Raw genomic sequence first — 17930 nt, forward strand, 5'->3', positions numbered from 1 at the left:
CCAGAGTCCTCTAAATGCTTCCCCTCCCTCGCCCAGGGCACTCTTTCCAGTGCCAGCAACAACCGTTGGACTCACCTGAGCCAAGGAATCGTTCATGGCGTCGCTGGCGTCTTCATTGTCCTTTCCCAGAATCCTTAGCAGCCGCAGGATCTGTACCTGGGTGGAGAGATGTTATCAGGGAGGTGAGGATGGAGTAAAGCCCTGTTTAGGGAAGCTTTTAATGTTTAATAGACTATTATATTTTAATATTCTGTTGGAAGCTGCCCGGAGTGGCTGGGGAAACCCAGCCAGATGGGCGGGGTATAAATAATAAATTATTATTATTATTATTATTATTATTATTATTATTATTATTATGAAGAGGAGGTGACTTTAAAAGGAGGCAAAGAGAGGGAAAGCTCCACTCTCTCCATCAGCTCAGTCGCTGAGCAGTCAAACTCTCCACCCTTCTGGTCACGGAGGCATGCTAAGCCCAGCCACATTTTATTGTCTCACCCTATTTGTATCCCAGGGACGCGGGTGGCGCTGTGGGTAAAAGCCTCAGTGCCTAGGGCTTGTCAATCGAAAGGTCGGCGGTTCGAATCCCCGCGGCGGGGTGCGCTCCCGTTGCTTGGTCCCAGCGCCTGCCAATCTAGCAGTTCGAAAGCACCCCTGGGTGCAAGTAGATAAATAGGGACCGCTTACTGGCGGGAAGGTAAACGGCGTTTCCGTGTGCTGCGCTGGCTCGCCAGATGCAGCTTTGTCACGCTGGCCACGTGACCCGGAAGTGTCTCCGGACAGCGTTGGCCCCCGGCCTCTAGAGTGAGATGGGCGCACAACCCCAGAGTCTGTCAAGACTGGCCCGTACGGGCAGGGGTACCTTTACCTTTTTTTTATTTGTATCCCACAACTTCGAGGCCCCCTTCCCTCCCTCCCCATTTTATCCTCGCAATCACCCTGTGAGGTAGGCTAGGCTGAGGCGCTGTGATGGGTCAAGGCCACCTGGCAAGGTGAGTCACGGTTTGAACTCTGGTCTCCCAGCATCTGAACCACTAATCCACACTGGCTCAAGGCTGCAGCGCCTGGTATTCCCAGGTGGTCTCCCATCCAAGTATTCACCAGGCCTGAGCCTGCTTAGCTTCCAAGATCAGTCGAGATCGGGGGTGTCCAGGCTAATACAGACGTCTCCCCACTTACGGGAGGGGGTTTACATTCCTGCGTACCACGTGTATACGTGAAAAGGCAACTGTTGCTTTTATTTAGTCGTTTAGTCGTGTCCGACTCTTCGTGACCCCCTGGACCAGAGCACGCCAGGCCCTCCTGTCTTCCACTGCCTCCTGCAGTTTGGTCAAACTCATGCTGGTAGCTTCGAGAACACTGTCCCACCATCTCGTCCTCTGCCGTCCCCTTCTCCTTGTGCCCTCCATCTTTCCCAACATCAGGCTCTTTTCCAGGGAGTCTTCTCTTCTCATGAGGTGGCCAAAGTCTTGGAGCCTCAGCTTCAGGATCTGTCCTTCCAGTGAGCACTCAGGGCTGATTTCCTTCAGAATGGATAGGTTTGATCTTCTTGCAGTCCGTGGGATTTTCAAGAGTCTCCTCCAGCACCAGAATTCAAAAGCATCAATTCTTTGGCGATCAGCCTTCCTTATGGTCCAGCTCTCACTTCCATACATCACTACTGGGAAAACCATAGCTTTAACTATACGGACCTTTGTTGGCAAGGTGATGTCTCTGCTTTTTAAGATGCTGTCTAGGTTTGTCATTGCTTTTCTCCCAAGAAGCAGGTGTCTTTTAATTTCGTGGCTGCTGTCACCATCTGCAGTGATCATGGAGCCCGAGAAAGTAAAATCTCTCAGGGCAAATAAAAAGCCTGTAAGCCTCTGCCATAAACACACCACAATTGCTCCTTCCAAACCTCCTTTCTCCAACCCCAACAGACCTCCGAGGTCAGTGCAAAGGCTGACGGGATTGCAGTTGCAAAGGCTTCTGGGATTGCTAGCTGTTTCCCTGCTCCTTTGCCGAAGACCTTCCTTTTCCAACCAACTTTTAAGTGGAGTTAAAAAGATAAAAAAGGGTCCCAGCCTGTACCTGTAAATTGGATTTGAAATTGTTTTTATACCTGTTGTTTTTTTTTAATCGCTCAGTGTTTGTGCCCTTGAAACTCTCTGCGGGAAGCAATTCTTAAATGCACTCCAGGTTCTCTTGAATTGCGGAAAGAAAGGTGAGACAGAAGTTCAGGGGATGAGGGGAGGTTGGAGGGACGAGATCCTTTTACCTGCAGGAAAGGGTTGCTGATTCCTGAGATGCTGTGTTCCGGAGAGTAGCCGGCAACCACCAGGTTACGGAGCAGCCCCACTAACTGAGGAACAAACTGGAGGGAAACAAGAGAACAGAAAAGCAGGGTTAGCAGAAGATCCCTCACAAAGCATCCGTCCTCCAGAGCCCTGCCTCTTGTTCCTCGCAATGCCCTCTCGCAGGAATCCCAATGCCCCTTCCTGTGGCGGTGGGTACCGTATTTTTCGCCCTATAGGACACACTTTCCCCTCCAAAAATGAAGGGGAAATGGGACTTCCGGGTTGGCGCCATCGCCGAATGGCGGACTCCCTCCGAGCTCCGGAGGGAGCCTGCTCGGCAGGGGCTGGGTCCTACCGCATCGGCGACGCGGGGACCCTTAAAAACCACGGCCACGGAGGCCGTGGGCATGGAGACTCGGCTGGCACTGCTAGCGCCCTCCCGACTCGTGAAGGAGCCTTTTTAAAGGCTACGGATCGGGTGCCGGGGAGAAGCGTGGTGCTTTGAGTCCTCTGCTATCCCTGCCGAGCGAAGCCGCATGCCATCCGGCGGAGAGCGCTGACTTCTTCCATTGAAAATTCGGATTTGTAACAACAACCCGTGAGTAATTTGGAAACCGGGTTTAAAAGGAGAAAAAAAGAATTTTTTTTTTCGGATTTGATACGAGCGGGGGGGGGATCCAAAAAGGAAGTCAGTCCCCCTCCCTACTGTAAACCTTCCAAAACAAGGACTGGGAAACCAAGGTCCAAAAAGAATTGAATTGCTGATAAGAACTAAGAATTCCACGATGGGAAACTACAAGAACTGTGCTGGAGGAAGAATTGAGGGAGAAGGAAAACGTAACCCCCCCCCTGGGAACCGGGGTGATTGAGGAGAGAGCCTGGCGAAAAGCGAAGGAGACTTTGACAGCTGTCAAAGTAGCTGTCAAAGTCCGAAATTTAAAGAGGACTTGATTATGAGGACTTTGCTGGTTAATTTTGCTACAATTTGTTACAATTTGTCAAAACTTGGATATAAAATGGCGAAAACATGGATAACAATCGGACTTTTGGACTAGAGAAAACAAAGTTACAACAATCCCCCTAGAGGAGTTTCGGGACATTACAAAGAAGGTCGTAAGTGGAAAAATACCATTGGAATTCTACAGGACTGGTTATCTTCTGGGAAAGCTGCGAAACGGAAACAATATTGTGTCTACAGGGTGTTTAGCTAAACAATAGAATTTTCTATTGAAGAAAGGAAGGGACTGAACGTATGTTTTTGTTCCTGAATAACAATAATCCCTGCAGACCTACTAAACTTCTGAATTAGAACGTTTTGGCAGCGGAACAAGAGGAAACTGGACTACAACTTGGAAAGAACAATGGGGGGAGCTTTATTAAAGATTGGAAATTAAATGGTTTAAAAATAACTTTAAAAATAATTATAAAAAGAAAAAAGCCAGCAAGGAATCGGGGGGAAAATGTGATTTATGGACTTTAAGAATTCCAGGCAGACAATATGGATTAGTGGTCAGGGGGAAATTAAACCGGGGACGGGGGGGGGAGAACTAGAATCCAAAGGCTTGTCAACTATTTTTTGAATTGGCTTTTTTTCATTTACTATACTTTTTATTTCTTGTTTCTTATTTCTTTATTGTGTGAGGTGTCTTTATCACTAAAAAAAAGGGGAAATTGTGGAATGGAAAGGGGGTGGGCCCTGGGGAGAGAACTCTTGTCTTTTATTAAGGGTACTGGTGAGGACTGAATAATTTTAAATTTAAATTTGAATAATGGTTTAAACAAATTAAGTTTTAATTAGAACTGAGAACTTGTGGAGCCAACAATATGATAGGGGAATATGGTAGGGGTGGGGGAAGGAGGGAGTCCCGGAAAGAGGGTGTTTGAAAAGAAGGCTTTGAATGTATTCTATTCTTTTTCTTTCTGTATCTCTGAAAATCTTAATAAATATTATTTAAAAAAAAAACAAAAATGAAGGGGAAATGTGTGTGCGTCCTATGGGGCGAATGCAGGCTTTCACTGAAGCCTGGAGAGCGAGAGGGGTCAGTGTGCACCTTGGGAGCCCGGGCTTCGGGCAGTTCTCCGCAAGCCTTGGGAGCCCGGTGCGACTTCCCGCCGGGCTCCCAAGGCTTGTGGACAGCAGCCTGTTCTGGGGGCTGGGGTCGGGGGAAGCTCGGGCTTCCCCCGCCCCAGCACCGCGCCTTGGGGGGGAATAATTTTTTTTTCTTTATTCCCCCCCCCCGAAAAAAACTAGGTGCGCCCCATGGGCTGGTGCGCCCTATAGGGCGAAAAATACGGTAATTTCTCCTCCAATCCATAAAGCACTTTTGATCTCAAAATGGGGCAGTTCCAAAACCAAGGCAACTTCTGGTTTTTCATTCCTCCTGACAGCACCGCCCTATTATACATGTGAGACCTGTGGACTTCAATGGGCCTTCCTCCCATGTAAGGTTGTTTAGGAGGGCATCCTCTGTTTTTTTGGGGGGGGGGTTGTGGAACATTATTCCCGCCCTCCCAATTTATTTATTTGATTTTACATATTAAAATTTACAGTCACACCTTCCGAAAATACAAGATTCCCACGAATCTTTGGACTTCCCTCATTCCCCTCCCTGGGTTCCATTATTAAGCTTTTTCTACTGCATCTTTTATAATGATCCAAATTTTTTCCCACCGCCCTCCATGTATCCATAGTTCACGTCACATTACAACTGTTATTGCAATCTTGCTGACTGTTTAAAGTGGTCTGCAAGGTATATTATAATTTCCCCCCATTCCTTATTAAAATTTTGGTCTTCCTGATTTCTGACCTTTCAGGTCATTTTTGCCATTTCGGCAGAGTCCGTCAACTTAATCTGCCTTCTTCCCTGCTAGGGACTTGGTCTTCTTTCTGGGCTAGCAACATCTGCACAGCTGTCGCTACATACATGAACAGTTTTTTCTGGGGAATATTTTTACTCTGAGGGCCACATTTCCTCATGGGCAACTGCTATTGAGTTGAATGGGATCCAAAATGCAGCAGTCTGATTGGTCCTAGAACAATGCAGCAGTCTGATTGGTCCGCAGGAGCCACCCAATCCAGCTCCAGGTGGAAGTGAATCCACAACCTGATTGGCCTACAGGAGAATCCCAGAATTAGCCAATGACGTGGGGCCCACTGCGTAAATAATGTATATAAAGCAAATATTTTGGGGAAACAATTATTCCTCCTCACCACTATGAGCTGAATAAAGAGCATGAAATCCACTCTCGACTCCGAGTATATTTCAGGCCGCATGCCACTGGGGAGCCAAAAGCAACACATGCAATTTTTACCTTTCTCCAGTAGGCCAGCTTCCACGCACCCCCTTCCCTATCTCCCGTCCAGGCAAGCGAGAGTCATCCTCAAAATTTCAAGGATATGCTCCAGCCAGAAACACGGGAGAAGAGGGCCAAGCAAGGCTGGGAAGGGGCGTGGCCTGAGGGTGAAGGGGTGTGGCTTGGGAGGGTGTGTGTCCCGGGGGCGAATCTCAAGGGCCAGATCCTTCTTGGGTTTGTTGCATGTTCTGGCCTGCCACAGCCCATCCCCATTTCCTGGTGGGCGCCAAACCAACCCTGCTATGCGGGTCTTGAACCCGGGACTCAATGCATGCACAGGCTCCTTTAGCAGCAGCTTGCCCTCCCCCACCCTCCCCTGCTCAAAAGGCATGTAGTCCTTGTGCGTTAACTGCAACGGATGCGGGGAGAGTTGCCAAGCTCACAGCTGCCCCACCTTGCAAAAGCGGTCCAGGGCTTGCGGGCTCCGTTCGCACATCTCTGAGATCAGCATGACAGCCCCGTGGAGGATGCCTGGGGGAGAGAGAGAGACAGGTAGGCCAGGTGCGGATCCTGCCCTGACTTCCTAAGTCCCGTCCCCTACCTTCCCAAGTCCCAGGCCCACCAAGGCACACCAGATCCCGGTTTCTCTGCACCGCCTCAATGTGACGGGAGAGCAGCGCTTTCTTGAGATCTCCTTCAAATCACTCCTTGAGATCCGCTTCTCTGGAAAAAAACACTCCCTCCTGGGCCCCTCCAGGCCTCGTCTGCCCTTCCTAAGGAGGGGTACTCATTCAAATCATGCAAAGAGTAAAGGTAAAGGGACCCCTGACGGTTAGGTCCAGTCGTGGCCGACTCTGGGGTTGCGGCGCTCATCCCGCTTTATTGGCTGAGGGAGCCGGCGTACAGCTTCTGGGTCATGTGGCCAGCATGACTAAGCCGCTTCTGGAGAACCAGAGCAGCGCATGGAAACGCCGTTTACCTTCCTGCTGCAGCGATACCTATTTATCTACTTGCACTTCGTGCTTTCGAACTGCTAGGTTGGCAGGAGCAGGGACCGAGCAACGGGAGCTCACCCCGTCCTGGGGATTCGAACCGCCGACCTTCTGATCGGCAAGTCCTAGGCTCTGTGGTTTAACCCACAGCGCCACCCGCGTCCCTCATGCAAAGAGTAGCCCTACTGAAATCAACGGACCTGACTTATATCGTTCAATTTCGGTGGGTTCACCGTGAGCAAAACTGAGTCGAATACCCCTCTGAACTCTCCTCTCAACCTTCATCATCAAACACCCCTGAGGAGAATCTCCCCCCGCCATCCCACTTCGCATCAATCCTTCTCTTCTGGAACGGAGTGGTCGGCTCAAGCATTCTGAGCAACCGAAGAATATCCAAGCACGCACGAGCTGGGACTTATTTCTTTATTTGTAGCTTTCTCCCCCAGCCCTAAACTCTTCGTCAGCAAAAGAAAGAAAGAAAAAGGCCCTCCGGAATGGCTTACACAGTGTCCAGTAATAAAACACTCCCTGCCCTCTGACTTATAATTTAAGAGGCACGACACAAAAGGAAAAGAGGTTGGGAGGGAGAAGGAGAAAAGCAAACTCAGGCACTAACTGCAAAGTTCTTACAAGAGCCCTTTCTGAAAGGCTCCCAGCAGCTTCTTTTCCGGCCAATGGGCAGGGCCAGGATGGTCTCCTCCCTTGCCATGACAGGGAGGGCGAAGAGGCGTCCCCATAGCCCCAGCTGAAGGGACAAAGGCACTTACCGGTATTTTGTTCAGTCAACAGGTGTTCGCCGAGTTGAGTGAATACATCTATAAGATCGGGCACCTTCCGGACAACGTGTACAGCACAGACCACGGCCTAGAAGTAGAGGCAGAGAGCAAAGGGTTATGGGGGGGGGGTCCCAATGTGCCCCACAGAACTGCCTTGCAGGCTGAGACCCTCCCTGCCCGCGGACTGTCTCACCAGAGTGGTGCATGCTCTAGTTATCTCTCGCTTGGACTGCTGCAATACGCTCTACGTGGGGCTACCTTTGAAGGTGACCCGGAAACTACAACTAATCCAGAATGCGGCAGCTAGACGGGTGACTGGGGGCGGCCGCCAAGACCATATAACACCGGTCTTGAAAGACCTACACTGGCTCCCAGTACGTTTCCGAGCACAATTCAAAGTGCTGGTGCTGACCTTGAAAGCCCTAAACAGCCTCGGTCCAGTATACCTGAAGGAGCGTCTCCACCCTCATTGAGGCCCAGCTCCGAGGGCCTTCTGGCAGTTCCCTCACTGCATGAAGCGAAGTTACAGGGATCCAGGCAGAGGGCCTTCTCGGTAGTGGCACCCGCCCTATAGAACGCCCTCCCACCAGATGTCAAAGAGAACAACAACTACCAGACTTTTAGAAGACATCTGAAGGCAGCCCTGGTTAGGGAAGCTTTTAATGTTTAATTGGTTATTGTATTTTAGTGTTTTGTTGGAAGCCGCCCAGAGTGGCTGGAGAAACCCAGCCAGATGGGCGGGGTATAAATAATTTATTATTATTATTATTATTATTATTATTATTATTATTATTATCATCATCATCATCATCATTGGAATCTCAGCTTTTTAAAGAAAAAATCCCAGCTGCGGGGTCTCACCTTCCTTCGCACAGAGGGCTGGCCAACCCTGGCGAGCTGCTCCACTTCGCCAGCCAAATCCCGGAACATGGCCACGGAGCCCAGGGAGCCCAGGGTGCTCAGAGCTAAGCCTTGCACCCAGGCAGTAGGGTGCAGGAGGTCGCTACGGGGAGCAAAAGAAAGTGAGGTGAATGGAAGATGCAACAGTTTATCAAATATTCACATCCCCTGTCCGAACAGCTTCCCTCAGGCACACAAATCCCACCTCCCATATATTCCTTCCTACTTGAAATATACTCAGAGTCGCAAAGTGATTTCATGCTCTTCATTCAGCTCATAGTGGTGAGGAGGAATGGATGAATGTCCCCTCAAAGTATCTGCTTTATATACATTATTTACACAATGGGCTGCACATGATTGGCTAATTCTGGAATTCTACTGTAAGCCAATCAGGTTGTGGATTCACTTACATCTGGAGCATGAGTGGGTGGTTCCTGCCAACCAATCATACTGCTGCATTTTGGATCCTCTTGTTCTAGGACCAATCAGACTGCTGCAGTTTGGATCCTATTCAACTCAGTACATAACACTACTCATTCCCCACGTTCAACCCTCAAGACCTACCGATGGCCGCCATCTTTAACCAGCAGGAAAGGCTGGTGTTTTGAAAGACTTTTAAGCTGCCGTATTCTGGCTGGTATCCCAACATTGCATTTCAAGGAACCCCCAGCGACCCAGCTCCCTTGACCTGTCTTTTCCCAAGCCTCAAGAGTTGTTTTGAGCGGAACAGACAGAAGGTGGCAGACTCTCCTTCCTTGGAGGTTTTTCAGCGGAGTTTGGGTGGCCATCTGTCAGGGATTCCTTAGCTGTGATTCCTTCATTGCAGGGGGTTGGACTAGATGGCCATTGTGGGTCCCTTCCAGCTCGACAGTTCAGTGATTCTGAATCTCAGCCTCCATTCCTTCAGAGCCCATAGCACAGGTCCCTTCCCCTCCTCATAAATCCTGCAACCTTCCAACTAGATTCCCAGGATCTTCACTGGAAGCACACCTGAATTGCCCACACTCCCAAATACCAGGTTGATACCTGTACATTTAAGGTGCTAGGACAGCACTTCAAACAACAACAACAACAACAATTTATTATTTATACCCCGCCCATCTGGCTGGGTTTCCCCAGCCACTCTGGGCAGCTTCCAACAAAATATTAAAATACAGTAATGCATCAAACATTAAAAGCTTCCCTAAACAGGGCTGCCTTCAGGTGTCTTCTAAAAGTCAGATAGTTGCTTATTTCCTTGACATCTGGTGGGAGGGCATTTCACAGGGCGGGTGTCACTACCGAGAAGGCCCTCTGCCTGGTTCCCTGTAACTTGGCTTCTCGCAGCCAGGGAACCGCCAGAAGGCCCTCAGCACTGGACCTCAGTGTCCGGGCAGTATGACGGGGGTGGAGACGCTCCTTAAGGTATATTGGGCCTTTGAGGCCATTTAGGGCTTTCAAGGTCAGCATCAACACTTTGAATTGTGCTCGGAAACGTACTGGGAGCCAGTGTAGGTCTTTCAAGACTGGTGTTATGTGGTCTCAGCGGCCACTCACAGTCACCAGTCTAGAATTATGGGAACTGTAGTTTGCTAAGGTTGCTGAGCATTGATAGGAAACCCCTATCCCCCCAGAGCTAAAATTCCCCAGAGTAGACAGACTAGGGTTGCCATTCGTCTGGAATTTCCCAGACATATCCGGGATTCCAATGATGAAATTAGAGTCCCGGGGGAATTATGAAAAATCAGCAAAAGATAAACAACTTTGGGGTTCATTTCCCCCCAAAAGCTCCACAACGGTTTGGGAAATCCCCCCCAAAAAAAGTTCAAAAACTTTGTGTCCAGATTTTTTACTTCTTGAAAAATGGCAACCTTAAGACAGATCGAATGTTAAACCACTCTGAGAACCATAGCTTCGGAAAGGGAACAGGAGCTCTTGCCCCCCAAACAAAACTACAGAAAGCCGTGACAGTTTGAAATGGTATCATAGCACTTTAAATGCATGGCGTGAATGTAACCTTGGTTTCTCCCCCCCCCCCCATTATAACCCTAAATCATAAGGGACGCGGGTGGCGCTGTGGGTTAAACCACTGAGCCTAGGACTTGGTGATCAGAAGGTCGGCGGTTTGAATCCCCGTGACGGGGTGAGCTCCCGTTGCTTGGTCCCTGCTCCTGCCAACCTAGCAGTTCGAAAGCACACCAAAGTGCAAGTAGATAAATAGGTACCACTCCAGCGGGAAGGTAAACGGCGTTTCCGTGCGCTGCTCTGGTTCGCCAGAAGCGGCTTAGTCATGCTGGCCACATGACCCGGAAGCTGTACGCCGGCTCCCTCGGCCAGTAAAGCGAGATGAGCGCCGCAACCCCAGGAGCCTTGAATTGTGGTCAGGGGTGCCGTGGGCAACACTGGCCTCTGTCCCTCTTTCCTTCCCTCCCCCCTATGATGTCCTCTCACATTTCTGACTCTCAAAGGCTTGCACAGCTGTTTGTTGCAACCCTAATACAAGCAAAAGCTGCCCCTGGGGCTGGCCATTGGGTGCTGGTTGCCAGGAGGTGAGGCGGCCTTGAAGTAAGCAAGCAAGCAAGCGGGCGAGGAGCCAAGCCGGCCAGTCTGCCAGCCATTGCTGTTTGGAATGGACAGACAAGTGGGAAGCTGGGCAGGGAGGCAGGCACCATGCTGGCTTTTATTGTGCTTGCTGTATGCAGTGCCTGCCTGGAAGCTGAGTGCCCAGTCCTGAAGGAGAGCCTTTCTTCCACGCAGGCCTGGCAGTGCCTGCTGCTGCCACTACTGCCTTCCAAGCTGAGTAAGATGCTGGCCTTACTCACCTTCACCTTTCGCTAGGCTCCAAAGGCTGGGGGCCTCCTCTTCCCAGGCCCCCTGTGGGGCAGAGAGAGGAGGCACCTGTCTTTGGGGCTGCCCAGAGGATCCCCAAAGAGAGGGGAGAGGAGAGGACCAGAAGGAATGTAGTTGGTCAAGGAGGCCGTGGATTCCAAAAGGCTGAAAACTTCTGCCCTAAAGAATAACTTTCAGTTCCCAAATCTGTCCTAGTCCACTGTGGGGGCACCCACTCTTTCTGCCCCCCCCCAAACACCCTTCAATTTCACCCCTCACTTCTTGATACTATTGGTCAGCAGAAGGTGAGTGTCCTGCTTCTCATCCAATAGGAGGGCAGCGCCTAGGTAGCCGATCCGCTTTTCGTGGAAACGGTGGGAGGCTATTAGCTTCAAGCTCTCCATCTGGGTTCAAGACAGAATAAGGAAAAAACACACAATTATTGATTGCGCCAGAACTACAACCTTTGATCGATTAAACTCCCCTGGCTAAATCCCAGAACCAATCCATGCATATTAAACTCCCGGGCTAAATCCCAGAACATTCTAGTTGGGGGTGTATCCCACTGGGACCTTTAAGGGTTGCTGTTTGGTGGAGATCAGCATCTGGGAATATTAGCAGAGGGGTTTTTGAGGGGTAAAGATAAAGGGCAAAGGGACCCCTGACCATTAGGTCCAGTCGTGGCCGACTCTGGGGTTGCGGCGCTCATCTCGCTTTACTGGCCGAGGGAGCCGGCGTACAGCTTCCGGGTCATGTGGCCAGCATGACTAAGCCGCTTCTGGAGAACCAGAGCAGCACACAGAAACGCCGTTTACCTTCCCGCCGGAGCGGTACCTATTTATCTACCTGCACTTTGACGTGCTTTCGAACTGCTAGGTTGGCAGGAGCAGGGACCGAGCAACGGGAGCTCACCCCATTGCAGGGATTTGAACCACCGACCTTCTGATTGGCAAGTCCCAGGCTCTGTTGTTTAACCCACAGCGTCACCAGTGTCCCTTTTTTGAGGGGTAGTTGCATATAAAGTTGCTATAAGTGCATTAGCTAAAGAAGCTAAATGGAACCTGGGTTCAAATCCTCACTCGGACATTAAGCTCACTGACTGACCATCTGTTATCCTAAAATTACCTCACACGGTTGTTGCGAGAACATGTGAGGAAGGTAAGCTGGGGGCGGGACTTTGTCATCAAGCGCTGCATAATTTTTTTCAAATAAATAAAATACGCTTAGGACACTTTTAGAGCACTTTTAACAGCCAAGGTCCCCCCCACAAAGAATCATGGGAACTGTAGTCTACCCCTCACAGAGCTACAATCCCCAGCTCCCTTAACAAACTACAGTTCCCCACGTGAAGTGCGGGTGTATACCTGTCCAAAATGAGCAGGATAGCCCAGAATGTGGATGTAGAGCAACTTGGCTAAGTTGGAGGCACGGGTGTCGGCCTCGTCTCCCCGAAAGGCCCCCCGAATCTTGGCGCTTTCTCGTTGGACCAGCTCCCGCTCCTCCGCCTGGGTCCGTGCACTCCGTATGGTCCGGATCAGGACCGGCAACGTGAGAGGTGCTTCTGGCATCCTAGAAGTGAAGAGCGGAATAAGTTTTTTTGAGGGAGGGCCTTTGGCACGTGGCACCTGCAGGAACCTCAACTCTTACTCCCATTCTTCTGCTCCATATTTCAGGGAGCATGTCTGACTGGAAATCCTCAGCTCAAGTCCGAAAGACAGGAAGTAATAACAGGTTGCTTCTGAGAATGTGCAGAGTGCCCGTATTCCTTGGGTTTGGACTCAAGGCTTCCTCTTAGGGATGGATGCCAACAACCTGCCGCTAGGTCTAAATCGCTTAACGCAAATTAGTTCACACCCTTTGACGAGTAGTAAAAGCGAAGGTTTTTCCCCCCTCCAATACTTTCTTTCCACGTTTATGGGGAAGAAGAGGATTAATCCACATCCGCAGTGGAAAGCACAGAATTGAATTGGTTCCGTAAAGTGGCCCTTATTGCGGACGATTTCCGGATTGGAAATCAAAAGCCCTTTGTGGAGGCTTTAAGCTCAGTCAATATCTTTCTGCCCATCTCGAGTCTCGAATTTCACTCCTGTACCATAAAAAGCAGCCTCTCCCTGCCCTCAAACTGCCTCTTCAGTGTAGGCCCTCACAACTGTGAATTTAAATTGAGCATAGCCTTTCAGATATTTCGGTGAAATTCTCTCCCCTTCCTCTTTCCCCTGACCCCTCCTTCCACTTTGATGGGACAGTTTAAAATGTGCATACTTTGAATGAATCTGCATATGCATATGAGCTGCAGGCAAATTTAGTGGGCCACCAGACACCCCCACAGAACCCAAAGTCCCTCTCTTGCATGTTAGCACCCTCTTTGGGGATTATCACCCCCTTATCTTAACTCCCACCAGCACTTAATTTTTCATTCATTCCTTTTCTCTGGTCCCCTCCTCACCTGTCCAGAGATTCACTGCACACAGTTTCTTCTCCGTTTCACGGTATTTTGGGGACACACAGAGGGGCAGCTGCTGCCCCCTCTATCCTCCCCTTCTGCTTAGTCAACTTATTGCATTTCCGGACAACAGTCTGTTAACCAGCCAGGTAAACTCACCTGAACTTCTGCGGCTACCTGGACCCAGGGGCGCCCTCTGCTGGCCAGACCCAGAAAGGGACTTTTTCAATCGGATCTTTTTTTTTTAGGGCAGAGTTAGCCAAAGTTTAAAGCTATTTCAGAAGGGAGGGATCTGCTGACAGACAGATACGCCTTGATCCAAAGAAGGGAACTTTCAGACAACCTGTTTATTCAGCACTCATCCTGATTTGTTTGTGCAGAGGTTATACAAATTGTGCCACGTGAACCTTATCCATTGCTTCCCAGTTCATTTTGCCATAGCTTTCCGTACTGCAAGAAGTTTGTTTTTGTTTCTTGTTTAAGAGAGCAGTTTGCTGTGCAAGAGTACCAAACCCACTTTAACTGTGCAACATGACTTTGGCAGTTTATGATCGAATTCCATATGCAAAACAGCACCAGTCTGGGAAGAGACCATACCTATTGGTGATATTTAATGAATTAAAAAAAAAAAAAAGCTTGTAGTTTGTTGGGGACTTACCGTATAAATATTATATACATATCATTAAAAAGGCACAGGTGGACTAGAGAATATGATCCAAATCCTGCATAGCTGGCCATGCATAAGAAGCAGATGTGAACTAGCTGGGTGTACATTCACAAATACTTAGAGGATAAAGCTGTCAGTTAGCATGACAGCTAGATGCAGACTTTCCCTCCAGAGGAAGGATATTTTTGAATATCAGACACTGGGGGAAAACTGAGGCCTTTGGTCTGGTCCAGCAAGTTTATTCTTACATTCTTTGGATGGGCACAAAACCTTATGTTTCAAATGCCCTAGGCAAGTCTGATTTGCTAACAACAGGCAGCTCCACAACACTTTAAAAACACACCCAGTGCACATTTAAACCACGTGGCTTCCCCCGGTAAATCCTGGGAAACGTAGTTTACCCCTCACCGAGATACAATTCCCAGCACAGTCAGCATACTACAGTTCCCAGGATTCTTTGTGAGGTCAGAAAATTGTGTGCTTTAAATGTGCGTCAAATGTGCTTTAGATGTGTGGAATGCTCCTGGGCTACCTGCTCTCTCAGCAGAAGCGGCCTTCCACTTCTGCACAACAGGCGGAAAGGCAGATGCCTAAATTTCCTCACTCCCTCGCTCCCAGAGGGGGATCTTCCCTGTTGAAAGCCTGCCTGGCATGCAGCTGTTAAAAAGGCCTCAAGAACCTTGCGAGGCAAAACACCACCACAGCAGCAGCAGCCCTTTGGCCGTCAAGAGGATCTGAAGGGTGAAACTGTTGCTCTCCTGCCTTGCTGTGGCCCTTCAGTGGGTCGAAGGCCTCCTGGCTTCTGCCCTCCAGGGCTCACAGAATCATAGAATTGTAGTCCAACCCCCTGCAATGCAGGAATCTCTGCAAAAGCATCCATGACAGGTGACCACCCAACCTCTGCTTAAAAACCTCCAACAGACCCTCCAAGTGTCCCTATTTTCCAGGGACATTGTCCCGGTTTCTGATTTGGTCCCGCTTTTCCTTAGGACATCACTATTTTCATTGGAGAAATCTTGGAGGGCATGGAGATCTGACCCCCAAGCCATTTGAAGGCAATCTTGTATAGGGAAGTTTTTTTAATGTTTACGATACGATAATCTTTATTGCCATTGTCCCACACAGAACAACGAAATTGAAAAAATCTTCATCCGACATTCAAAAACCAACAAGCCTGCTATCCTACAGCAATCCCAGTCTGCTTAGTCCTCTAAAAACTCTTGATACCCCATAATTAAATACAATATACTCCCATAGAGACTAACTTACACTGCATTTAAAACCAAAATCTCATTTGGATAGAAACTGTTTCTCAGGCGGCTAGTCCTAGTCTTTATAACCCTGTACCTTCTTCCAGAAAACAGAAGCTGAACGAGATCTCTGCAGCTTTCTTATGTTTTATGGGTTTTTTTAATATATTGGAAGCTGTCCAGAGTGGCTGAGGCAACCCAAAAAGATGAGTGGAGTATAAATAGTAAAATAATCATTAAGGAATGGGACGTCCCTATTTTCATCGGAGAAATGTTGGAGGGTATGCTCCAAGGAAGGACAGCCCACCACCTCTTGTGCGAGTCTGTTTCACTGTCGAACAGCTCCTTCGGCTGGCCAAAGAGAGAGAGAGAGAGAAAGAGAAGCCAGCAGGACTCTATAATATCTCTCTGTAATGTTATATAATATATGAGTAGCCCAGGGACTTCTCCATAAGGCTTTATGAGCGCAGCCATAGAGACGCGGCCAGAGCGTCGCAGCAGGTTAGAGGACTAGACCACGCCCCCCCCTTCCTCGGCGACGCTCCCACCAACCACGGACATGGAGCAAACCTCTAGACAGGAACTCCTCCACTGGGCTTCCGGTTTCGCTGGCCCTTGGCGGAAGCGGCTACTGCCCTCCCATGGAGAAACCTGGGATTTGTGCATCGGACTTTCCCATTCCCACCCGCCCCCGAAACCTTCTTGGCGGAAATAAATAGTTCCGGCCCTTCGGGGTCCCCCCCTCCTGCACGTCTGAAGGCGGCTCCCTGCCTGGGTCGGCGCGGGGTTTTGTGCGTGTAACTGAGCTCTGGGTCAGACCGGGGGGGGGCGCGGGGGGAAGGAAACGGCCAGGCCGAGCTGCCTTTACTGCAGCAACAACCTGGAGCGGGGTTTTATTTGGGGAGGGGCCGCAAAGCCTCCCAGCCCAGGCTCAGGGCTTGCAATACTGGCGGCGGGCTACACTGCAGGGCTGTTGTGCGCTTACCTCTTGGCAGGGCCGGGGTCCGCAAGGGCCGGGGCTCCCGTTCAGCCGAATGAGCGGAGGGCGCCCAGCTGGCTGCCTTGGCACGTCTTGAAGCGAGTGGAGCAATAGGGGGCAGGAAGCAGCCTGGGGTAAAAGTAGGCAGGTTGGCCCATAGGAAGGATTGCCCCAAAATCCGCATTAGGGCAATACCTTCATTAGGCCAACCAAAATGTTCTGTTTTTTTGTTCTTATTCTGTGGTCTCTACAGCCACAGCAGCTTGTGCTGCAACCGTCCGAGTTTGACCTCATCCCCAAAGGCACACTCCTCCTCCCCAAACTTGCCCCCAACTTAAAAAAAAAAAAAAACCATATTGAGGTGAAAGGTGGTATATGGAATCCCCAGGGAGGCTCGCCTGGTACATTTGTTACATATCTTTAGGCACCAGGCAAAAGCATTCCTCTCCTCCCAGGCCTTTGGAAAATAAGAAGTCTGCTCTTCTAAACCGTTTCATGGTGTTGCGTGTATTGTTTTGGTCTGTCACTACATGGTGTGTTTTTGTGTTTTCAAATTGCAAACCGCCCTGCGATCCTCTGATGAATGGCGGTACAGAAATAATTATTAATAATAATATGTACCTTTTAAGTAATAATAGTGTTGTAACAAAGAGTACCAACATTCAAGTTCTCCAAACAACCAGAAGAGCAACCAAAGTGATCCAAGGAGATAGAGCGACTCGCCTATAAGGAAAGACTGCTGCTTTTGCGGGGCGGGGGGGGGGTCATTGAGGGAAAAGGTGAACAAGAAGTGGACGCGATAGTTTATAGAACTCTGTATGTTCTGTAGAAAGTGGGTAGCTAAATGTCCGTCCCGTCCCCCATAACACTAGGACTCACGGACATCCATTGAAGCTGAATGTTGGGCATTTTGGGAAAGAATCGAGGAAATCCTTCATCCAGCACATAGTTAATCTATGGAACTCACTCCCACCTGAAGCGGTGTTGGCTCCAACCTGGCTGGCTTTATAAGAGGATTCCACAAATTCAGAGGGGGGTACCTACTGGTGGCTACCAGTCATGCTGGCTATGCTCTGCCTCTGTGGAAACTGCAGGAGAGGAGAATTATTATGCATGGGACCTGCTTGTGGGTTTCACTGATTTGATGGATGGATGGATGGAATTTATATGCTGCTTTCCATTCATATGAATCCCAAAGCGGCTTACTAACAATAAATAACAGTGACGTACTAGAACATCGCAAGCACAGCATAAATCATGTATGACGTTACGGATCTGTGGGGACCCTCTTGGGGTGTAATGCTGGAAGCCCCTGCATCCTAGGGTTCAGGTTGGAGATAAGTGTAAATAAAACCATGTATCATAAAGACACCAGAGTCTCTGCTGCGCCTCAAAAGTTCATAAGCAAACACGGACTCTGATAAGCATGCCTAGTGCTCCTGGAATCTCACGCCACTCACGAGATTGGGGTGGTGTGTAATTAAAATAGATTCCTGTTTATCACTACACATGGTATAGCTCCCCCAAATGAAACACCCTTCCGTTTCC

At 49.5% G+C, this 17930-nt stretch overlaps 1 protein-coding gene and 1 pseudogene across 2 annotated transcripts in view; both read right to left on the reverse strand.

Moving 5' to 3' along the window:
• The window catches only part of AP1G2 (adaptor related protein complex 1 subunit gamma 2), a 29024-nt gene extending 12336 nt beyond the window's left edge, over window positions 1–16688 (reverse strand). The window contains exons 1-8 of one of the 2 annotated variants that reach the window (XM_053362933.1): window positions 16389–16688; window positions 12408–12612; window positions 11323–11447; window positions 8197–8338; window positions 7327–7423; window positions 6022–6098; window positions 2255–2350; window positions 76–156 (exon numbers count right to left, since the gene is read on the reverse strand). In XM_053362933.1, the coding sequence (XP_053218908.1) occupies window positions 76–156; window positions 2255–2350; window positions 6022–6098; window positions 7327–7423; window positions 8197–8338; window positions 11323–11447; window positions 12408–12611 (822 nt within the window). In that variant the 5' untranslated portion in view covers window position 12612; window positions 16389–16688. Of the gene's footprint in view, window positions 1–75; window positions 157–2254; window positions 2351–6021; window positions 6099–7326; window positions 7424–8196; window positions 8339–11322; window positions 11448–12407; window positions 12613–13489; window positions 14007–16388 lie in introns of those variants that run through there. The other variant, XM_053362931.1, reaches the window with a different exon arrangement.
• On the reverse strand, window positions 1050–1168 carry LOC128401089 (uncharacterized; annotated as a pseudogene).
• Window positions 16689–17930: the final 1242 nt, after the last annotated feature.

Source organism: Podarcis raffonei, chromosome 13 (genome assembly GCF_027172205.1).
Source record: "Podarcis raffonei isolate rPodRaf1 chromosome 13, rPodRaf1.pri, whole genome shotgun sequence".
NCBI lineage: Eukaryota > Metazoa > Chordata > Lepidosauria > Squamata > Lacertidae > Podarcis > Podarcis raffonei.